Source organism: Vipera ursinii, assembly GCF_947247035.1.
Source record: "Vipera ursinii genome assembly, chromosome: 11".
Classification (NCBI taxonomy): Eukaryota; Metazoa; Chordata; class Lepidosauria; order Squamata; family Viperidae; genus Vipera; species Vipera ursinii.
In genome coordinates, this window is record NC_139524.1 from 19,201,432 (window position 1) to 19,226,570 (window position 25,139).

The 25,139-nt window shown below is 43.3% G+C and overlaps 1 protein-coding gene across 1 annotated transcript in view; it reads right to left on the bottom strand.

Annotated features, from left to right (window-relative positions):
* Window positions 1-25,139, bottom strand: part of LOC310645501 (thrombospondin type-1 domain-containing protein 4-like) — a gene marked incomplete at its 5' end in the record, with an annotated part of 114,340 nt that overhangs the window by 27,028 nt on the left and 62,173 nt on the right. The window contains 1 exon segment of the mRNA XM_083371274.1: window positions 4,003-4,207. Coding sequence (XP_083227400.1) covers window positions 4,003-4,207 — 205 coding nt within the window.

Consider the following 25,139-nt stretch of genomic DNA (forward strand, 5'->3'; position numbering starts at 1 on the left):
ATGATTAAAGGTTGCAGGGGACAAAAGGGGGTTGCAGAAAACTGATCTTTTAATCATGTTGGCAACTTCTGAAGAAGGAAGATAAGGGAAGAACAGTGAATAAAATTTGAGAACACACAAGTTGGGTTTTTAACTGTTCTTCTCCCCAGAAACTCAGGAAAGTGTCTTTAATTGACTCTGTAACCCAGTATGTAAGTTCGCTGGCAAAAGTTCTCCAATTATTTGTTACAGGAAGAAGGCAAAGAAATAAATCCATGTTCACAGTTTAGAAACATCATTGTTCCCCCACATAATCCAAATCTGATTTAGATTAAGAGAGCTGATATGAATTAAGAAATCTCAAAGAAATCTGATATGAATTAAGAGTCTCACCGGAACATATCAATGCAGTCCACCCCAATTATTTTGCTGCATGAAGATTATACAAGAAAGCACACCCTCCACATTCAAAATGCATGTTGGCTGCAGGAGTTAATTGTAATTCTGTGTAGGCTTTCACACAAGCCAGAAATACAACTCCTGGCTTTTCCAAATGTATTCTTCACACAGCTGAAATAGGTTTAGCTTGTGTGTCAATCATGCACAAGATTGAGTCATTCTTCTGCACTAGCAATGGGACCCCGCAGCATTGGGAACAATGCTGAAGCTTGGTTGGGCTCTCCACTTGAGCTTGATCTCTTGGCCAAGAAGATCAACGTCAACGTTTCTCTAGTCAATGTCCTGATGAGGATTCACTTGAAACTTTGGTGGAACCCAAACCTAGATTTCTAATTTCAGTTTTCCTTCAGCCAACTAATAAAGGATGGAGATATGTTCTGATCTACAACACCTAGTTGGGCTGGGCCTTTCAGATCCAGATTGAAAGAGTTTGATGGAATAGTATTGGAAGTGACCTTTTTTTGGATGATTTGATATCTTTTTCCTCCAATTCTCCTTGATTGTTATGTCTCCTAGATATCCATTTGCCAATTCCTTCACTTTTCCAAGTTCTAAGAACCTTTATTTGATTTTTGCATGCCTTCTCCTACCACAAACAGATACCCTGCTGACTTTACATACATATACATGAGCTGGCTGATCAAAATATACAAGGGTTGTGAGTAGTAGGTCCACTGTGGCCAAGAACGAAACCTGAAACTCATTGATGTTTTCCAACTAAACAGTCAACCAACGATCCTCTCCCCAAGGACAAATACTCTGTTTTGTTGGAATGTGCTGCTTTGTGCACTTGCTTGCTCCTTGTAACTATAGATTTGCGTTCAAAGGTTCCGTTCTGCTTTCATTCATCATTTCTTTCAAGGGAAATATTTCAAAATGGAGAAGGAAGACAGGGAGAAACATGACCAAGTGCTAAGCAGATGCCAGCTGCAAGAGTTAATCGCGATGCAACGTAGGGTCTCACCCAAGGTAAAAATATAGCTCTAGGCTTTTTCCAAATGCCTTCTTTACACAGCAGAAATAACTTTAGCTTGAGCATTAATCAAAGTTGTGGGCTTTTTCCCACAATCGTTTTAGGGCCGACTCCTTAGCATGTGCTAAGCAAATAATTCATCCAAATACTGAACTTAGCTCATGCCTAAATAAAACTGAACGAAAAATATTAATAGCTTTTCACACAATTCTTTTCCTCGTTTTTTTTTCCTTTAAACAGCAGTATCAAAAAAAATCATTTCTGCATTTGGAAGTAGATATTCTATATATCTGCAGTACAAACTACAGTGCAATATGCTTCAAAGAGAGTCAGTTTGGTATAATAGTTATGGCACCTGGCTAGAAACCAGGAGATGGTGAATTCTAGTTCCTTCTCAGACACAAAACCAGCAGGGTGCCTTTCGGCCAGTGATACCTAAATCTCAGCTTTTAAAAATGCATTTTTACCTCTTTTTGACAGATGAGGAAAGATTTAGCTTTTGGTGAAAAAGAACAATCCTTGGTGTTAATTTTATGGTCTGTTTCAAGTTAATGAAGCATTGATCGGATAGCTTAAAGGATGTTGTCTCAGGTGCTGAATAATCAACCCCTTGCTTTCAGACAACAAAATGTGTTGGCTAAGTTACCACATGCAGGAACACATCTTACTGATGTGTTACTTTGTTTATTCCACTCCACCTTTGGTGGAGATGGGACTTTGAACACACCAAACCAAAGCTAACAACACAGCCTCCAAACTGAGCACTGAGATCAAACAAACCACAAAGTCGCAAACCGATTCAAGTATCACATCCAATCCCCTCCTAAACCTAGCAAGACAAACACAGGAGCTGAGCTTAACATTACGTTTAGAGAAATAGTAACATCCAAATCACAGCATTCCTCCTCCAACTGGCACTGGAGATCTGCCCAGCACATGACCTGCGACAGGACAGAGGCAATAAATACACTGTACAATGCCGCAGAGATACCTAACCCATGGAGCAGAAGATATTGTTGGACTACAGTTCCCATCACCCTTGCAGGACTCGCCTTGGATGGTGGGAGTTGAGTAACATGTGGAGATATGCAATTTGGAGCAGGGCGAAGGAATATGAGAATGGATAACGTTTGGGTTTTTTTCATTGGGTTGGGGGAGCTTAGCCAAAAATTATTCTACAAGCACAGAGAAGGCATTTAACTTTTTTTTTTTTGCAAAAAAGGTGAATTAACGTGAATCCACATTAAAGCAAGGATGGTAGACATCAATGACGACTCTGACTGAAGGGGAATCATCATCTATCTTTCATAATTGGTTCAACTGTTGAATGGCTTTGCCTTCCTAGAATTTTAATCTGTTATCTCATGTCCTGTACTCTGGGATAATCAAGAGCAGATTGTGACACCCCTTCAGACAATTGACAAATACAATCATCTCAAGGCTAAACTTACCCTTAACTAGATAGTCAACTAGTTGACTACTAGTTGGCCCAAAATGAGAAGGCTCCTTAGCTAAAGACGTTGGAAGCTAGCTCTGAACCAGAAGAAATTAAAAGACTGGGAACTTGTAAAAAGGTGATGATGGGCATTTCTTATAATGTTCCTTTTTAGGACTTGCCTCAAACTGAACATACCAAGGTATTTTCATGGGCAGAAAAATAGCAACATTCCTGTTTTAAAAAAGAACCACACTCCTTGGCATGCCTGGGAAGAAAACCCACACAGTTTCTCAGGGCTTGTTCAATCCCTAGAGTTTCACAGCTTGGCTTGCACCAATGTTTAGTAGATGTTTTTGAAGACCTGTCTGCACCAGATCAATCTCCCAGTGTTGAAGTTTCCCAAAACTATTGCTCCATCCTGCTAACTACCAGACATTTTGCTTCCATCAGAAGCAAAGCGTATTTCCTGTTTTCATATATGGCCGTCTAGGTAGCAACTACATCACCGCTGTATTTCAGACAAAGTAGATGAAAACAGGAGCAGTAGAGCGACTAGGGAGAGTGATGTAAAGAGGTCAACTTTGATGTTCAAACATATTGTCATAAAAGACACATCAAAAAGCTTTCTTACAAAAACAAAAATACCCAGAAGGTGTTACCAAAGGGAACTGATTGCACAGATCAATTTTCAGGTCCTCCACTTCTAGTTCATTTCATGTATTAACTCATACATTATCTTGGGCCTCATCTCATACTCCTTAGGAAGCCTATTATTGTTCTTGAGCGTTCACTCAATGGTTCAATTTCCACCCTTAAGTGATCTCATGAGCTTTGCTTGGACTGATGTCCTTTCTAGGAAGAAACAATCTTCCTAGAAGGTTTCATTCAACAAACAATGTTCAAAACAGCACTCTTCTCAAACCAACATAGGCTGGCTCTGTTTTTTGCTTTTATGCCTCCTCCTCCTCCTCCTCCTCCTCCTCCTCCTCCTCCTCCTCCAGAAACAATTATTCTCAATCTGGTTTCTTTCAAATCCCTTGGGACCTACCACACCCAGGAATCCAGAAGGCTGAATAGGGAATTCTGGCATCTGCAGTACCAACAGATCACCCAACTAGAAGAAGACTTCTTTGGGGAGAGATGGACTTCTTACCCAGGTAATTGTTGCTCTTGGACATCTCTGTGATGTTGATTTTGGTGGCCCCTTCTGGAATTTCTACTATTTTGTGGTAGCCAAGGTTGGTCAGACTGTGCTTGAAGACTCCTGAGATCACCCTGCAAGCTGTGTTGTCCCCTCCACAGATTCCACATTTGTCCACCACCTTATCGGAGCCCAGGTAGTCATCACAGCCAATACTCTGTCACGGGAAAGGAAACAGAGAATCAAGTGGTCAATTCACTGTATATGGAATGCATCAGAACTGGTTTTAAGAAAGCAGAGTGAAACTCAGGGTAGACCCGTCACCAGCTTGTAACATGTTTCTATTTCGACATTTCAGAAGTTACTGTAGATCAGACTTTCTCAAAGTGTGGTCTGGGGACCTCTGAGGGCCTTCCAAGCATGAAATTATTTGCCAGCCTATGTTGAAATAAAAAATCCCATCAAACACTTGCAAGAAGCATAATGGCAGCGAATGTGTCAATTTAAAGTTTTAATATGATAAGTACTGTTAAATTTAAGAAGCATCATCGTGATATGGAGGCATCTTTTCACTTCCTCACCGTGGACCCCCAAAAGGCCTGGCTGCTCTATAAGCATTTAAAGATGTAGCCAGTCTCAGCATCAGGTAGTCACAACTAGGATAAAGAGAAGCCCTTCCCACACTTACAATGCTCACCTTAGGAGATGTGCAAACATTAAAAATTGCTCTACAGATCAAAGAGATCACAGTGCAGACAAAGAGAACAATGTCTCTGCTTCCAAATCCCAAGATCTTCCCCGTTTGCTGAGGGGTCTTTGGAAACTGGAGTTAACATATTGGGGGTTGGAGATGTTGTCATGCTTCGTCTCAATGGTTCTTTGGTTTGAGCTTTCATTTTGTTTATATTGTTGTTTTAATTTAGTATTATAGGGCTTAACATTATATTTTGTAAACTGCCCAGAGTCCACTGAAGAGGCTAGCTATGTTAAATCTGTCAAGTCAAGTCAAATCAAGCCAAGTCTGGTTTAGTTTAGTCTGGTCTGGTCTGGTCTAATCTGGTCTAGTCTAGTTTAGCAATGGAACTCAACACAATACAATATAACACAACACAATGCAATACAAAAGTGCTTTTGTTAATGATTCCTTTGCTTGGAAGTTCTGTAGAAAGTCCTTCCTGATGGAATCCAAAGAAATTACAACTGGGGCAATTTACTCCCCAAACAAAGGCAGACTTTATTCCCTCCCCCTTCTCAAAGCAATGGAATTCACTAAGTTGTCATCACTTCTTGGTTCTACTGAAAAAATAATAAATAGGACAACCATTCGGCCAGACGTGGATGCACAGTAGAAACTCTTTTATTCTGCTGCCTTACTAGGAGCTTTGACTTCCAATGGCCTGAAGTAGATATTTATAACTCTGATGAGTTATGGAATATTGCTGGACTTGGACCTTTGGCCAAAACAATTTTAGGGGTGAAGAATAAAGCAATTTTTCTGGCAGGTTGATTTTTTTTGTCTGTTGGCTTTAAAGGCAGCTGCTCCAAGAGGCTCAGCACTTAGGAATGTTTCTGAAAATGGAGAAAAAGATCAGCCTACACCACAATGGAGAAGCCGAGTTCTTGATGGATGACAGAATGGGTTGCACAGGGCTCTGTTTGCCTCCATTTTTCATGGGGATATATTGTGACCAGATGATATGATAGGAGCAGGACAGGAAGAAGGCAGGGGGGGAAAGGATGCAGGCCAAGATGGAAAGAGGTTAAAGGAGATGATTTTCCATCAAGGGCTTGGAAGAGATTAAAGCCTCTTTTTTTTTGCAAGGCATTATCTTTCAAGCTGGATCTTCTCTTCCAGCTGGAAGAAGAGTTCAAAGGAATCAATTGCATCGCTTTCCTTCCAAACGAAAGACTCCTCTTTCAGATTAGTACCTTCTTGGTATCTAGAAATAACCGAATAACAGAGTTGGAAGGGACCTTGAAGATCTTCTAGGCCAGCCCTCTGCTCAAGCAGGAAATACAAGTGGTGGGATTCAGCCGGTTAGCACCACTCCAGCAGAACCGGTAGCTAATTTTTTGTTGCCCAGGTCCTGAATGGACTTCTGGAAACAGCATCCACACAGAGAACCGGTGGTTCACATATACTTGAATCCCACCACTGAGAAGACCCTATACCATTCCAGACAAATGGTTGTCCAGTCTCCTCTTGAAAATCTCCAGTCTTGGAGCACCCACAGCTTCTGGAGGCAGGCTGTTCCACTGGTTAATTGTACTGTCAGGAAATGTCTCCTTATTTCTAGGTTTAGAACTAAATTTCAGTAGAACCCAAAATCTAGGTTTAAGGACTCATAAAGCAACTTCATTAGGAGGTTCTCCCCAAGTACAAGACTCTCCAGCTATGAGTGGGGAAATGCTTCCAAAACCTGAAAAGTCACTAACAATCCATCCTACTTAATGCAAGGCTAGAAAAATGAAAGGTTCTGTCATTATAAGAGAAGATGCTTCTTGGCCCAGAGAATTTAGTAGCCGTATGGAAAAAGAATGGAAGAGATCTCTCAGAATTAGTCAGACATCTATCTAGCCAACATCATATTTATTTATTTTTATCTTGCCTTTATTATTCTTACAGATAACTCAAGGCAGTGAACATAGCTAACACACCTTCCTCCTTCTCCTCCTATTTTACTCACAACAACCCATGAGGTGAGTTGGGTTGAAAGAGAGTGACTGGTTCAGAATCACCCAGTTGGCTTTCGTGGTGAAGGCGGGACTAGAACTCACCATCTCCTGGTGATTGGCCCAAAGTCACCCATCTGGCTTCCAGGTCTAAGGCGGGACTAGAACTCACCATCTCCTGGTGATTGGCCCAAAGTCACCCATCTGGCTTCCAGGTCTAAGGCGGGACTAGAACTCACCATCTCCTGGTGATTGGCCCAAAGTCACCCATCTGGCTTCCAGGTCTAAGGCGGGACTAGAACTCACCATCTCCTGGTGATTGGCCCAAAGTCACCCATCTGGCTTCCAGGTCTAAGGCGGGACTAGAACTCACCATCTCCTGGTGATTGGCCCAAAGTCACCCATCTGGCTTCCAGGTCTAAGGCGGGACTAGAACTCACCATCTCCTGGTGATTGGCCCAAAGTCACCCATCTGGCTTCCAGGTCTAAGGCGGGACTAGAACTCACCATCTCCTGGTGATTGGCCCAAAGTCACCCATCTGGCTTCCAGGTCTAAGGCGGGACTAGAACTCACCATCTCCTGGTGATTGGCCCAAAGTCACCCATCTGGCTTCCAGGTCTAAGGCGGGACTAGAACTCACCATCTCCTGGTTTCTAGCCTGGTGATTTAACCACTAGACCAAACTGGCTCATCATATTGATGCAAAGTTTTAATATTCAAGTCCTCTGATAATCTTATGCAAGTCATTTGACAAGGATATGAAATGGATACATTGGAGAACAGATTCCCACCCCATGCCATTAAAAAAAAAAAGGAATCCTCTCCAGGGATTGGAGGGGGCACACCAAGGACACAAACCCATTTTAGTTTGGTCTAGGAGATCCCTGGGTTTGGTTTCCCACGCGGAAATTCAACAAACAATGAACAAATGGGATTTCTTGCATCAGGAGAAACCCTTGAATTCCAAATTAATTTCAGAAAGTTATGCAGGTTCAATTAATCTTGGTTTAACCCCTTCTGTCTTTTTGTTTTTCTCTTCCACAGGCCCGTGTGTCGCGTTTATACGTTGAGTTTTGAAGGGAAGACCTCCAGGAGGTCAAACGAAATGGGAAAGGAATGAGTTGAGGTTGAAGATTGGCTCAACTTTCGCTAATTAATCTGAAAAAGAAAATAATAATAACACCAACCCTTTGGGGGCACTTTTTGTATTTGCTCATTCAAGTGATTCCAGAGAAACTCTGGGCATCCCTGGAAACTCATTAGGGACTTCCGCGTGAGGCTAGCAGTCGCGAACAAGCTGTCTCCTCAATCAACGAGGGGCTATTCGCCCTCGGCGAAGTACATGGATGGATGAAAAATTAATCCCCCTGGAATTTGTGCACCAAGATGCCTGTTCTGTGCCTCCCCTAGCAAAAATGAAAATTCAGAATGAATTTTCCAGACCAAGAAGAGCAGGCTTTCATTTATGTTGGATAGAGACAGAGATCTCAATACAGAATAACAGACTTGGAAGGGACCTTGAAGGTCATCTAGTCCAACTCCTTGCTCAGGCAGGAAACCCTATACCGTCTCATACAAATGGTGGTCCAATTCCCCTCCCCTCATGTTTGCGGCAGCCCCTCAAATGTTGGAACACTGCTATCCTGTCTCCTCTGCTCCTTTTTTTCATCTTCATTGCAGATCAGAGCCCACATGTGGGCAGGAGAGAATAAGATTCAGAGTTGGATCACATCTGGAGGACAAATTTTTTTGCTTTTCTGGGTCTCCCCCCCTTTATTCCTGGCTATTAAATCACTCTTCGGAAAGCCAAGCTGCAGACAGTTACACAAAGAGCAAAAATGTCCTTCCACTGAGTTTAAAAACATGACTTACATAACTCAGAACATTTGATCTCATTTCCTATGGAGCCTCCACGGCTGGCATTTTGTACCGATTCCACAAGAGACAGGTTGCATTGGGATGTTCTTAGAGCAAGGAAGACCATTTCCAGCCTTTAAATGGGAACCAGAAAATTTTGTAACCACAATGATAAAGAACACATTGCTGCACGCTGGTAAACAGCAAAAAAACCCTGGGTTCGCACCACTAGGCTAAGCCACGATTCAACAATGGTTTATGGCTTTGTGGTCTGAGGCTTTTACGATTGTTGTGAGCTGCCCCGAGTTGCGTTTTAAGATGGGCAGCCCGACAAATCTTTTAATCCAATAAATGAACCTCGGAAAGGGTAAGCCAAAAATAATGATGAGCAAATATGTTGTGTTTATTAGTCTATTATACCCTAAACTAATCCAGATTTAGGACATATTGACAGTGGACTGTAAAGTCCCATGAATGGATGACTTTGTGGTGCCAAAACTTTATTGGGTGGAACATAAGAAAGAGACAACTCTTTACTCTTTACACTTTACAGCATAAATAATCTGCAGTGAATCATCTGGAATTGCACATTCCCCCCCCCCCTCTTTAACCAACACATCTTCCTGGAACAAAGTAAGGGCTACAAAGTCAAACACTCGTTGCCAAAAACCCCAGCACACATCAGACGTGGGTTGGTCCGTTCGTTGGCTGTGAGCTACATTCCCACAAACCCATCTTAAGAGATGCACGACTCCTCTCCTGGGACCGCCGTATTTCAATTCTTCAAAGAAGCACAGAGGCTCACCAAGAGTTTGGGAAAGACACAAGTTTTGTTTTGTGTTTTTTTTTGGGGGGGGGGCTTTTTTGCAGTTCCTCCGAGATTCTGCCTATTAGCTTTTGCTTTCAATTTCCTTGTCCATCTCTTCCAAAAAACCTAGCAGCAACCTCCAGGCTTGCGAGAGAAGAGGAGAGGGCTGGAGCTGGAAAGTCATACGCTGGGGATTTTGGGGTAGGCAACCGGCCATCGGATGCCAGCCTTTTCCAGAAGACTTTCACACAGAAGTCTCCTGCTGACTTTCCTCCTCGGTCTCCAAATCAGCCCTTCAACCATTGTTCCTTTGAACGCTGCTTCGGGAGGAGAGGGAGGAAGCGTCCTTCCCCAAATTGCCATGCCGTGATTGATGAAAACCGAGTCAGAGGAACGAGCACATTTCATGCTGGGCACAGTGGGAGAAAGCCCTTTCAAGACAGACCCGCAAGACTTAGTGTGGTACGTTCCAGCCATAAAGTTCGGTGGGCACTGACACCTTTGTCCAAAGCTTTTGCTCCTTGGCAACTCCGTCCCCACCCTGTGGCCTCACACAATCGTTGTTCTCCTTTCCCAGAAGAGTAGCAGAGCTGCACGAAGCTTGCTTTGGAGATGTCCCCCTCGGTAAAATACAAAGAGTCCTCGGCTTATAACCACGATTAGGCCGGGAACGTCTGTCGCTAAGTGATACGATTGTTCAGTGAGCTGTGTTCAGTTTTGCACTATTATTATTATTATTATTATTATTATTATTATTATTATTATTATTATTATTATTTATTGCTTTGGTTGTTAAGCAAATCATCTTAACTTCCCCCACTGACTTTGCTTCTCAGAAACCGGCTGGGAAGGTTGATCAGATGGTGATCAGATGGTGATCACAGGAGCCCGGGATGCTGCAACTGTTGTGAATACGTGCCGATTGATACTTTACCCATAATTTTTTTAAAAAAAACACAACCGCACACCATTTGTAATCTCCAGATTTCATTTTTTTCACACTCTCCTTTGGACAGACCCTTGCTTCCATCGGTAATAAAATAGCTAGAATTAGTGGTTAGAAATTCATGTCGTACCTTCCTGGCAGGTCTGGTGTTTTTGAACAGCAGCGTAATTGCTGTCATAAAGCCAAAAAGTTTCTCTCCTGCCACAAATCACAACCTGGGGCTCCTCAAATCAACACAGAGCAATGAAATCTCTCCCCAGATCCTTGGTGAATGTCTCAGAAGGTGGGAAAGGAAAAGGCTGGTGGGTAGTGACAGGCAAGGGACCAAATCTGCAAGACTGAAATTGCATTTATTTACGGTCAGCGACCAGCTGAAGTAGCTACGACAATAAAAATCTCACATAAAAGCAGACCGGAAATACAAAAAGAGCAATAATACCTCCCTGCACAGCTGCCAGGTGGGATCTACAAGTGTGAGAAGTCAAAAAAGGAGAACAACGCAAGACAAAACAGAAGAAAAATAGATACAATCTGTGAGATGAGATCACAATGCAAGTCCTGCCCCTTTGGCATAGCTGCCATCTTGCAGAATTTCACCCAGGCAATAAACACCCCTGCATTTGTCATCCTGATCTGGTCTTTCTTCCCAGGAGATGCTCCGCAACGTGGCGATGTGGATGTTCCCTCCGGAAGCGCCTGTATATCTGTGGGGGGTTTTTTGGGGGGGGAGGGGAAACACACCCTTTCTTGTCTCTCTCCCCACCCCCACCCTCCGCCCTCTCTCTCACACACACAATAACTCTTTGCCCAAAATAGAAAATTCTGTTCTCAAAAAATAACGGCACAATCTGAGATTGTGGAGAAGGAAGAAGAAAAGGAGGGGTACAAGAAGGTGGAGAAACGAAAGGAGAAAAGAAAAGGCAGGAGGAGGAGGAGGAGGAGGAGGAGGAGGAGGAGGAGGAGGAGGAGGAGGAGGAAATGGTGGAAGAGAAGGGAGGGAGGGAGGGAGGGAGGGAGGGAGGAAGGAAGGAAGGAAGGAAGGAAGGAAGGAGATGGAGGAGGGGAAGAAAGGTGGAGGAGAAGATGGAGGAGAAGGTGAAGGTGGTAGAGAGGAAGGAAGGAAGGAAGGAAGGAAGGAAGGAAGGAGAAAGAGGAGAGAAGAAAAAGGAGGAGGAGGAAGAGCAGATGGAGGAAGAGAAGGCAAAGGAGGAGGAGGAGAAAGAGAAGGTAGAAAAGAGAAGACAAATTCTCCGGTCTCTTTTGTTAAAGGAGAATGTCCTGAACAAACCAACCATCTTTCAACACCCTAGAAACAGGAAAAAAGAGTGTTTCCAAAGTTGTCCAGCAATATTTCCGGGAAGGCAAGAGGGGTGCTCATGGGCCAACATAAAGAAGAGAAGGAAAGGAGGGAAAAGAGTCCTTGAGGTGTGAAGGACCCAGATGTCCCCCTCCCTCCTCCACTTATCTAGAGTTGGTTGCTCTTTCTCAGCCAGCAGGAATGAAAGACCAAGCAGAAGAATGGCCAGGCCACATTTGGAGCCCAGATGTCAGGCAAGGGCTGATGTTTCTTCTTCTTCTTCTTCTAATTGGGAATAAAGAAGAAACGCTGAGAAGCTTTAAGAGGAACCAAATGCTTATCATTCCACGATAAGGCCAGATAAGGGCGACTCGAGGCCCCTTTTGCTTTCAGCCTGGTTGCAAACGCTCAGAAGAAACCAGGTCTCAAATCCGAAAGGCCCACCCGAAGCCGTTGGGGAGACCTTCAGCTTCCTGGAGTATTTCTGTTGCATCAGGATAGGAAACCCACGTTCGATGATCAGTTGTGGCTAACCACGAAAGCCTTTGTTCCCATTCCAAGACACACTCGGCTCTCCTGTGACTTGTGTGAGGTTGACTCTGCATGCTGGGTGAGCCTTACTGTGGCTTAGTGCGATTTGCTTTATTACTATTATTATTATTATTGATAAGGAAAAGTCCTATTTCTAATCGTCATGATGCCTTGGGAGACAGGAATGACAGCATTCCCACGTGCCTTGATCTCTCGAACTCACCCCCCTGACGCGCGCACACATGCACGGTAGGTAACTAACGTGGGAAGTCTTGGCGCTGCCAGTAAACTTGCTCCAGATTGATTTGCGATGCTGTTGTGTTGATCCAAGCGCTCTCTTCCATGAAGCTAAAGTATTTGGCAGGGGTTCAAGGACAACTAGGCGGGCCACCGTCTTTGAACCACAATGCACTTTGGAGGACAGATGTCAAATCTTGTAATGGCAGATCAGCACAATGAACAATATCTGTACAGCAAGCATTTTATAAGCCGAGGGGCTTCTGAGGCTGCCGTTTGATAAAAGAGTAGCAGTGCTCCCAACGTCAGGAGGAGGAGACGTGCAAAGCATTATTAATAGTATTTTCTCTCCTACACCCAGGTCACATGTGTTCTTCAGCATGAAGGTCCCAAAGGTGTTTTTTTCAAATGGCAATGGGACCTTCTCTGGAAGACATTTCACTTCTCATCCAAGAAGCATCTTCAGAACTTAAGATGTTTCTTGGATGAGAAGAAAAACATCTTCAGGAGGAAAAAACACACACACACACACACACACAGAGAGAGAGAGAGAGAGAGAGAGAGAGAGAGAGAGTCCACTTGCCTTTTGAAAAAAGTACCTTTGGGGCAACCAGGACCTGGATGACTGAGAATCTCCATAGACATCTTCAACATGAATTTGTGTGAGATGACCAAGATGAGCCTGAGGGAGGGACCACGCGAGTCATCAGTCTTGAATCCCTTCATGCCCACAAGAGATTTAAGTTCACCCCACCTTGAATTCCGTTGACTCTTATCTGCTGCCAATTTGCTTTGACCATTAGTACAGATTCTTGTAAAGACATAAGCTTGCAATAAACATTCATATTCATTTGAACTGCCTGGATTTTCTGATTTTCTCATGCTTGACATTAATCTTCAAGGTGGGTTGGACTTAGATCTCTTGTGGGCGCAAAGAGTCTCGAGACTGATGGCATGTTTGACCCCTCCCTCAGGCCCAGCCTGGTCATCTCCTATAGAATCTCTCTCTAAAAGCATGTTCAACAAGGGGTTTGGAAGCAGGCGGAAAAAGCATCTTCTGGTGTGAAGTCATAACTTCTTAGCTTCTCTTCTATGATTGGTGGCAAGAGGATAATTAGAGGTTCTTCCATTGGAGTCCAACGTCAATGGTCCACCTCTACCTTAAGTTCAATTCTTCTTTGGAGGCCCAAGGGCTTCTAAGCGAAGAAAGATAATTGGCTACTAAGGAGACATTTATGCTGACCAGCATTTCTTCAGCTATGGAACAGAACCTCCAAAGAAGCTTGGCCTGCTCTTAGCCTGTTTTTGACCCATTTGTAAATAACTTTTAAGTCTCCTGATTCATTCTCTCCAGCAAGAGTGAAGCCATCATATTCACAAATGCCTCTGATACCCAATTTCCCACCAGGCTCTTGAGAAAGTAAGGAACGGATCCAGGCACACTGTCTGGAACCACTTAAAGGAAAAGTAGAATGCAAATGTCCCACTTAAATAATAGGTTGAAGAACTTTGGAAAATGGTCAAAGAGGTATTTCAAAATACAATTACTGGCCCTTGGAAATGCAAACCAAACGGATGATCCAATCTTCTTGAGCATGTATCAGATCCATGGCTTTCTTCAGATGGAATGGGGTGGCCTCCTGCCCTTGCATTCCACAACCACTTAATAAATAACTTGTGGGAAAGGAGGCAGAAAGTCCAAGATCTACCCACACTAATGGAAGAAGGGGGACCACGTTCAAAACTTGACTCATTTCCTCCTTTCAGCTGCACCAGATGCCATAATAACTTGGCAAAACAAAAAGCAACAAATTAAACTCAATTTTCTCCAGCACAGATTGGGACAAAAATGAACGACCACAACAGAGCCTTAAGAATTAGAGAAGGATGGCTATAAATTCATCGGGTTTGCAGTTAAAAATTATGGAGCTTTTGCTCTGCTCTGCTTTTTTTTTTTTTTTTCCTTCCCCTCATTTCAGGAAGAGTAGAAGAAAATAGACCAAAGACGCCCGTGGCTTGCAAAAAGAAATGCAATAAAAGTTCCTTGGTTGCTTCCTTTTAGGGGGACAGCATGAAATCCCCCCATGATGGACAAAGGGGGAAAGAGGGCAACAATTTAATAATTTAGTGCTGTGTGTCCCATTTAAGAGTTACTTTCTCTCACTTTTTGCACTAGTCTATCAAATAATTAGGGATGCGGTGGCTCAGTGGGTTAGGATGCTGAGCTTGTCGATCAGAAGTTCGGCAGTTTGGCGGGTCGAATCCCGAGTGCTGCGTAGCAGAGTGAGTGCCTGTTACTCGTCCCAGCTTCTGCCAACCTAGCAGTTCGAAAGCATGTAAAAATGCAAGTAGAAAAATAGGGACCGCTACGGTGGGAAGGTAACAGCGTTCCGTGCGCCTTTGGCGTCTAGTCATGCTGGCCACATGACCACGGAGACGTCCTCGGCCCCTAGAGTTGGAAACAACTAGCACGCATGTGCGGGGGAACCTTTACCTTTACCTTTTATCCCATTTAAGAGTTACTTTCTCTCACTTTTTGCACTAGTCTATCAAATAATTTGTCTATCTATCTATCTACAGTATCTATCTATCTATCTATCTATCTGCCTTTATCACCTATCTATCCTTTATCTATTATCTATCTGTCTGTCTGTCTGTCTATTTATCTATCTAGTCACAAGGAGTCAAAACAACTTGCTGGCACGTAGTCAATCAGTATCAAATAACAGTACCAATAAACTATTGTACAAAACTCAAAGGTTGCTTCATTGTTATTTTATGTCTATAAACCCTCTTCTGAGTCAAGTTCAACTCCTGGTAGATTTTATGGACATGTCTCTGTGGTTTGCCTGACAACATTTTGCTGTGGGACTTTGATTATTTTATTTGAAGTGAGTTTATTTAAGCTTCCCAGTCTAGTCTTCAATAGAGGAGGTTTTTAAGAAATGCAACTTTCTACCTGTAGAAAAGGGGTTATAAACAATATTTTTTTAAACTTTTTCTAGGGTGTTCATTGAAAAATCACTTGACCAAAAGCAAATGTCTGCAAAGGCAATTCTCCCTCTCCGCCACACACACTTACCCATCCACCACAAATCTTTGTTGTGAATCATCCTTCTCTGAGGCTTCAGTTGTCATGAATGATGAATATATGAGGACTTTTTCCTCTACAAAGTGCCAGCAAGCTGAAACACTTAAATCAAGCAGACATTGATGACAAATTGCCCTTCACTTGACAAGGATCCTGTCTTAGTATTCAAAAGGGCATGCTCAGTTTCTTTACAAAATGGGAACTCATAGAGAAGCGGTTTCTCTCTCCATCCCTCCCTCCCTCCCTCCCCCATCCATCCATCCATCCATCCATCCATCCATCCATCCATCCTTGCTTCCCATCTATCCAGGAAGCCTGAATCTATCAATATTCCCCAATTAACCAAACTTTGCAAAACCATTGTAGTTGTAAATCTCTTCATTCTTTTGCCCTCTTTAAGTATTAAGAACGAGCATCCCCAAACAGTTGAAGGTAGACTATTGGACTTGGCCTACTCAAGTATGGATAGCCAGATCATCTGGATTTGTCCCAGTCTGGGACAAATCTTCTTGTGTGATTGTTTATACGTATTTCATTTGAGTTACACTATACTGAGCCCCAGAGAACTTACTCCCAAATTAAGGAACAATGTTAGGAGAAGATTCATGAAATGTTTTCTCCTTGGTCACCTGGATCAAGCTCATGAATTTGGGGAGACAAGCAGAAATGTACCATCTCCATCCCTTGTCCTGGGCGATGCAAATTTGGCTTAAATAGATTGAATGTAATTCTATTTTAGAAAAATAGAGAATCTGGGTGTGTATTGAAGAGTTTAATCCAAATTCACTGAATTCAGCTGAAACATCGCCAACAGGTTTTTGAAAGAATCCTGAATGCTGATTTTCATATGTTTCCTATTATGCTAAAGTTTCACACTTCCAAGAATACCAGAGTCAGTGTTTTTCACATTAAAAAAAATCTGTGTTTCATTGTGTGTGTGTGTGTGTGTGTGTGTGTGTATGTTTAAAGAAAAAAGGAAAGGATTTCAATTGCCCTCTTTAATTTCTTTCAGTCTCTTTCTCTCAAAGGCTGAGAACCTTAAATTGTTTTTATGCTATTCTACTGTATGACCGTAATAAACATTGGATTGGACTTGATTTGAGTTAAATTGTTCCACTTTGGATTGCACGTCAAAACCTAACAACAGTGCTGAAATATTATTGATCTTCAAATTGATATCCTGGGACAACAGGGAAAGGGAAGCTCCAGAAAAATGCATGGAAACTATTGCTCCCGTAATAAAAAAAAACTGCTATGAACCACCAGTTAGGAAATCCAATTATTTAATTTATTTCCTATGCCTATCAAGATATTTGGGGTATGATCTGGGGTAGGACATCACCTGATTGACATTCTCAGCCTTCTTTGGTTGGGAAGCTGGAGGAAGTATTGATTATCTCAGAGGGTTTGAGGATGGGTGACAGGCAAGATGATCATGAGTCAGTCCTCAGCTGCTTTGAAGGATAAGGACTTTAAAATTATGGTGGTGGGGCCACCTCCTTGGGGAGCAAAAGTTTTGGTTCCACTTGCAAGGGAAGTACACAATGGAAGACCCTGGAGATACAGCTTCCTTGCACACTGACACTGGACTACAAAGTCACACACTGAAACACAAAAAGTGGACTGGAGGAACTTCACCCAAAGGGTTAGTTACTGGCCATTTCTTATCAACCCAATGATGAAAATGACCTCAGCTTAGATGAGGGTTTTCCAGCTTTGGGAACTTTAACACTTGTGGACTTCAACTCCCAGAATTCCCCAGCCAACAATGCTGGCTGGGGAGTTCTGGGAGTTGTAGTCCACAGGTCTTAAAGTTGCCAAGGTTGGGAAACCCTGGTTTATAGTATACTTTCCATGGAATAATTTCTGAACATATGGTTGTGGTATTCCTGGGAATGTTGTGCAGATCATCATGGTTTCTCTGCTTAAGGCCATAAAGATATAAGCTTCCCAACCTCACATTGAAAATGTGCAGGATGGCTTTTTAGGACGTTTCCAATATTGTTTCACTTTCACATACAGCCACCTCATCCGCTTGGAAACGCCCAGAAGACTTTGATCACATCTGTTCCTAGTCAGAGCTAAGAAAGAAGTGAGTTGAGGTTGGCCAAAACAGAGTTTAAAAACCTTGCCTTCAAGGACGGAAGAAAATCACAACATTTGTAAAACTCCCCGTCTGTTTGATTCACTTTTCCTTTCATTTTACAACACACTAAACCCAAGGTGATCTCCACTCATCCCACCAAAAGAACGTTTCCATTGAAAAACGTGCGGGATGGGTGTCAACCCCTTCGTGGATTTGTGGCTTCCATTCGCGGATTTCAAGATGCTGAATTCCCAAGGGAAAAAGAAATGAACGCTTTGACGACGTGTTCATGGGAACGGCCAATGGCAGGAGACTTGATCATTCACAAAATAGGTGTTTGGCTGGAGTGGCTAGTTAGAAAAGACCAATTTGCTACAAGTGAAGTGAGATCTCCAGCCCACCTCTCTAAGGACGAGGTCCACCAGCTCAGCTTTCCTTGGCTGAATTCTGAGGAATGGAGAATGGAGCTCAGCATTGAAGATGGCCTCTCCCATAGTCTGTTTTCTGAGAATGTGTGGTGGTCCTACAAGACCCAGCACATCCATGAAAGAGAAGACTAGGATCTAGAGCAGGGGTGTCAAACTTGCAACGTCACGTGACGTGTTGTGACGTATCACAACTTTTTTTCCCTTGCCGGCAATGGGGTGGGCGCAGTTTTGCTATGATGCATCTGGCCCACGGGACAGCAGTTTGACACCCCTGATCTAGAGTATGGTGCTGCAGCCAGGCCAATATAATTAATCCGGGGGGACAGGCATTAAAGATATGGTTGCTACCTTGAGTTAAAAGGTCTCTGGTAGTAAATCTGAGGAGCTGATCTACTCTTTTAGGTCAATGCTGCTAAGTCAGTGTAGGAAACATTGGGCTAGATGCATGAACGGCATGTGAGAACATAAATGCAGCTTCAAACCTGTCATTTGCAGAAGACATAGCGTAATACATCGTTAGCCTGGGCCAAATATGGGTTACAGAAGGCCACAATTCAAATACCAAAAAGTTGGTGGGTTCTTGACCCTAAGAAAAAAGTAAGGGACTGAGACATCAAGTCTAACAGCAAACTTATTTGGTCTTTGGCTTTTGTCTTTGCCATTTTTTTATTTTTATTTTTTAAAAATTCCTTTTTTAGGATGCGTTCCCAGCCAGCCCAACAACCTAGAGAGGTAGCACAGAAATCAGCAAAAGAAACTGCCTCTTTACAGAACAGCCTATGAAAGCAAGAGCACAGTGTAACCTCTGTGCCAAAAGAGTCTCTGGTGCCAAAAATGAAAGAAAATGAGACATTTCAAACCACAAATTGGAAGGTATCGTGAATTTCAAAGGAATTCAGAGGCCGGAGTATAAACAGAGCTGCTTTTAATTGCTCAATGCACTGGATCAAGGTATATTTCCCCCCTCCCCCCAGCCGAGTGTGGCCACATTTCCCTTTTCATAAAGAAGCATCCAGACCCCGGGATCCTGTATCTCCACGGGCCCAAGTCAATTCCTCGGAGAAGGGTACGGAACCCTTTGACTTGATGTATTGTCAGAACTAGCCTCCTGGCAAGCAAACGACAGTCTCCCAAGGCCGGAGAAGGTAAGCGTTAGGGTCTCCTTGTTTGAGCAGGACCACCAAGGTCCCTCCCAACTCTGTTATTCTGTCCAGGGAAGAGTCACACAGCAGCAACAGAGCAAATAGTTGGCATGCCAAAGGTTCAGGAGATTTCCAGAAAGGGCTGGAGAAATGGCCCCTTGAACAGTTTAATTCTGCGTTGGATCTTTCTTTGATAAAAGAGATCCATTGTAGAACTAAGGAGAAATTTCCTGACAGGGAGAACCACGGATGGGTGCAACAGGTTTTTAAGGAGAGATTGGACAGCCACTTGTCTGGAATGGTAGAGGGTCTCCTAGACTCCTGGATTAGAAGGCCTCCGAGGTCCCTTCCCAACTCCGTTATTCCGCATTCTGTAAATGTTGGAGAAGCTTTTCCAAGGAAAGCTAAGCTACAAGGACAAAACTCCCATCTTTCCCGCTGTTTCCTCGAGTTCCAAAAGTTGAAGGAATGTTAGCAACTGGCAGAAGCGGCCAGGAGCCATCATCCCCGACCCTTTGAAAATGAGTTCAGACAGGGCTTTAATCCCCCAGGGGCCGGCCTCCTTCCCAGCGCAGAATACCGACTGAGTTAGCCAAACGGATGAATCCGCCTCTGGTGAAGATGCAGACTGCTGTGTGGCTCTGGAAGTGAAAATGATCTCGCAGCATCCAGCCAAACGCTTGCAGGCGCAGAGAGGCTTGGCTTGCTGCAGCAGCAGCAGAGAAGGAAGCTCCAGGAAGCTCAATAAACATCCTGGGAAACTTCCTCCCTCCCTCCTTCCTCCCTCCTTCCTTCCTTCCTTCCTTCCTTCCTTCCTTCCTTCCTTCCTTCCTTCCTCTTTCTTTCTTCCAACCTGAATTCTTTTGACTTGCAAATCAACGGGGAAATACAAGCCCCGACATCCCCAAAAGCCCCCTGCCCCCAATTCCCGCAGCCTTGCTGCCAAGGAAAGATGCTTTGGGCGTTGAAGGCAGCATCTTACTTCGGACGCTCACTTCTTCCTTCCAACCGCGAGTCCTTTATTATGGAGCATTAAGGAGCAATTTCCCATCTCTGAACTAGTAAAACAAAAACAAAAAAATCGGGTGCCTGGATGAGAAATAACAAAACGAAACAAAACTGGAAAAATCTAAAACTTTTTTTTTCCCCGGAGGGGAAAAAAAATAAGACGCTGACCAACACGACTTATCCTGCCACTCTCCGAAGACGGAGAGAAGAGATAGCAGGATAACGGCAGAGAGGACCGTCGCACGCCCGCGCGCCCCCCTGCCCAAACTCCACGCCACCCCCGTCGTCTCCCCCACTCCCCACTCGTGCCGGCGCGGCTGTTGCAAAACCTCACTGTTGTGCCACGGGGCCAAAGCGGCGGTGACTTTTGCAAAGAGCCTTGGTGGAGCAGTGGGCTAATGCCTCCTTAAGTAACACCAGCTGCCTGCAATGAGTGCAGGTTCGAGTCCCACCAGGCTCAAGGTTGACTCTGCCTTCCATCCTTCCGAGGTAGGTAAAATGAGGACCCAGATTGTTGGGGGCAATTAAGCTGACTTTGTTAATAATGCCGCTTGGGGGGGTGTGTGAAAGCCCTAATAAGCAGGCATATACATAGAATGAAGGCTACTGCTAAGCTTGTAAAGCCGCCCTGAGTCTTCGGAGAAGGGCGGATATAAATGGAATTAAATAATAATAATAATAAAAAAAAACTCGCCTCCCTCTCCCAGAACGGGTGCGTGCGTGTGTGTCTGTCTGTCTGTGCCTTCCTGCGCGGACAGGTGCGACTTTCCCCACAGGTGCAAAGGGAAGGCGAGGGCGTCAGGTTGAAGAAGGCAAGAGACTTCTGACCCGTCCGGCTTACCTCGTCTTCGGGGGTCGCTGAGGTCGCGGCTTGGAAGCAGACCATCCCCAAGAGCAGGTAGCTGGTAAGCACCATCGCCCCACCCTTCGACTCCCTTCCAAGCCGGAATCTGTTCTTTTTTTTCGGGGCTCCGACCCCCCGACCCCCCGGGAAGGTGAGGCGCTAGCAGGACGTGGTGGGGGTCTCCAGAGTCTCCAGATCCTACATTTCTGGATCTCCGGGGGGCGATCTCGCCCAGCGCGCGCGGCTTCTGCGCCCAGCAGCTCCGCTCCAAAGACGGGTCTTTTCAGGCACTCACCTCTTCCGATTCGGGGCGGGGGTTTCACGGCAGCCCCGAGCTGGGGGGTGGGAGGGGGAAGGGGTTGCATGTGTGTGCGCGCGTGTCATTAGTGTGAAGCAAAGGAGGGAGGGAGAAGAAGTACATGGGCAATGACAAATCCCCCCCATCTGTTCCAATTTATGATTTTTTATTTTTTTTTAAGAAACTACGGCAAAGAATTTCTTCCCCGCCCCCCTCCTCCTCCTTCTTATACTAGGAACGGTGCCAGGGTGTTATTTGCTAACTGCGGGCAGGCACGGCTGGGTCTGAAAGCGCCTTGGGGCACCTTCGGGGCATGTATTGAAACGAAGAAGAAATCTATAAATCTACATGAAGAAGTAAATGGTGTGTTTTTTTTTTTTTAAAAAAAAAGAGAATGTGTGAAACCTCTAGGAGAAGAGAGGATAAAAGTGGCCGGCTCAAAGTCTGGAATCTCTAGAAAAGAACAAACTGTCTGGATTGGAAATTGGTTCACCATCATCCAAACTTTATAAAAGGCCTGAAAACTTAATTCTGCGCAGGAAATTTCTTTCTTGCAAGACTGTTCGGCTTGGATGTGGTAATTTCCTGGCATGGGGAGGAGGTTGTCAAATTTGGCCCACTTGCTACCCATCTCACCAGTGGACTTTCCTGGAAGGAAGAAGGGTAAAACAGGGGTAAAAATTGACGGAAACTGACTTGAACCTTGCTTGTTTTGAAAAAGCAATTGATAGAGCAAGTAATTTGGCTTTGTCTACTCCAGTCCTTGTCCATAGTTTGAAGGTCCAAATGTACTCCCGTGATAACCTGGCTCTTTGAGCTATCAGGTCTGGACTGAGGGGTTTTAATGATTTTAAATTGAGATTTTAATTCTTGGGGCCATATTTAATTTAATTTTACTTTAACTTAATTTTATACTGTATTGTTTTTAAATTTTGCCCTGTAAACCGCCCTGAGTCCTTTGGGAATAGGGTGGTATACAAATTGAATTAATAATAATAATAATAATAATAATAATAATAATAATAATAATAATAATAATAATAATAACCAACATCAGCCCTATAAGGTAGTACAGACGAAGAAATAGATGATACATAAGCTTACAATTACTTTATCTGCTCACTGCTTTTGGAGGACCTTCCCTCTCTCTTATTAATATCCTACAACACAGGAGTTGATATTTCTAAAGTTTTACCTTCTCCCTCTTTTCTGACTCTATACCATTATTTAAAAAAAATCAATCCAAATTGCTTTCTTATCCCTCTGATGAAAAATTATCTCCACATTGTTGGAATAAATTCTCTTACTTTGGACTCAGATTACATTCCATTGAGTAGAATGAAATCAATAATTATATTTTTAAAATGAGACTGTAAGATGAGCCAAAAATTATGGCTACCCACACCCTCTCTCCAATTGCATAATTTGATTTAGACAATTTTGTTCCTCCCTATAAATTTTCATAGTCCTGGCATATAAATTCAGGTTGAATCGAATATCTTTATTATGATGTTTGACCAGTTTTTATAATAGGGAAAGAGAAATAGCTTGATACTGCAATTCATTATCGGGGGGGGGGGAAACAATAATAAGACAATAAAACAACTTATCTAATTAAAAAGTTTTGAGTAGTTGTATGACTTGATGTGGATATTTGGCCAACTGGTATGCAAGTGTAGAGTTGACATCCCTTATAAAGCAATAAACATAAAATTTATTAGTGCAACCCTGAAATTTAGAGATGATTGGGGAGATCGAAGCATATATAAATATAAATGTAATCCACTGTATGAAGTAGTGTCCTAAGTTAACTAGGAGAAAAAAGAAAAAAATGGAAAATGGAAAAAAAAACAGTAGGTATCAGACAACGCCTTTTTCACATCTAAATCGGTTTAGAAAATTGGTAATCCCAGATGGCATTAGGGTCAATATAGGTAGTCCTCAATTTACAACAGTCCATTTAGTAACTGTTTGAAGTTACAACAGGACTGAAAAATGTGACTTATGACCAGTGCTTTTTTTGTAAAAGAAAAAGGTGCCGGAACTCACACAGGTCATACAACCCGCCTTGCCTACCCTACAAGGTCCCATCCCAAAAAGGTGCCGGAACTCCGTTCTGGGCGTTCTAGGAGAAAGAAAAGCCCTGATTATGACCATGTTTTACACTTATGACAGTAGCAATATCCCAACGGTCATGTGATCAAAATTCGGCCACTTGGCAACTGGCTCACATTTATGACGGTTGCAATGTCCTGGGGTCACTGTGGTCCCCTTTTGTGACCTTCTGACAAGCAAAGTCAACGGGGAAGACAAATTCACTTAACAACTGTATTACTAAATTAATCACTGCAGCAACTCACTTAATAACTTTAGCAAGAAAAGTCATAAAATGGGGCAAAACGGCTTTTTTTAAAAAAAAAACTTTTAATACATTGAAAAAAACCCTGACTTGCACCATTTCAGATGCGTATAACAAAGAATTCATTCGCTGCTGCCGAATTTCCATGTGAATCATTGTCTGGGGCAAAACTACCCTGAGTGGACAGCATATGGAATTTTCCATTGCAAGCCCATCGCATTCTGGGAAATCCAAAGTTAGCCAACACTCACGCTTTTTGAAAGAAGATTCATACATGGAGATGCTTTCTTGGATCCAAGAGCCCAGTAGAGATTTAAGATCTCTTCCCTTCAAGACGAATTCCTGAAAACTTCCCATGAGATGGGGGGGGGAACCCTCGCAAATCCTAAGAACGCCCTTTTCATTCTTCCAGGTGATTTGTTTTTTCTCCCACCTTTCCACTCCACGGATTGTTGTAATCCTTCCAATTTGCAAACATGCAACTTCTGTCTACTGCCATTGACTGGAAGTAATTATGCCTCTATCTGTACCACTCAACAGCACAAGGGCATTTGGGAGTGGGCAGCTGTTTTGATCCAGCTTATTTATTTATGTTAGATGGTTTATTCTTTCCATGTGTTTCCAACTTAGATGAAATCCCCGTCTAAACTCATCATGGAGGCTAAGATCTCCGGTCCATTTGGAGATGAACCGTCTACAGGGAACGCTTGGTCTGATGATGAGGGGCTGTTTGAAGTTGCACGTCCTAGAGGGGACCCCAAAGTCAGAGACAGATGTGCAGACACTGCCACTATCGTATGGCCAACCATTTTACGCAAGGCAGTTCCAGTGGTGAGGAGAACACAGCTCGGTCAACATAGAAATATTGCTACATAGCAGTCTTTTCTAACTGAATTCTAACCGAATTTCTATAATTGCTAGGTAGAGTATCCAGTCCAATGTTTCTCAACCTGGGCAACTTTTAAATGCTTGGAGTTCAATTCCCAGAATTCCCCAGCCAGCATGCTTTTAAGGTGCATGGACTTCAGCTCCCAGAATTCCCCAGCCAGCGTGTTTCAATTCCCAGAATTCCCCAGCCAGCATGCTTTAAGGTGCATGGACTTCAACTCCCAGAATTCTCCAGCCAGCATGCTTCCAGTTTACAGTTTATAGCTATTAAAGCCAGAGGTGGCGTTGGGGCCCACAAAAAGTTAAATCAGGGGCCCATCTCTATATTCCTTAAACTTATTTATTTATATTTTATTTCATCTGCTAATTTTCTAAACAGCCTCAATCTTAGATTGAATGTAAACAAAGCAAAGAGGAGACCAATGCACATAACAAAGGGATCAAATAAATCCATAATTTCATTGCCTATTAAAATTAAGAATTATGCGTACTTTCACATCTGCTGCTGGCAATATCCCCCTGGACTGCATCAGAATTCCAGCGTGACCAAGACAGACACAAATTCTCATCCATTCTACTTAAAAGTTATTTCTTTCTAGTTCATAAATAAGGACAACCAGCCCTATTTAGACTATTACAGCAAAAATCAGCAAGC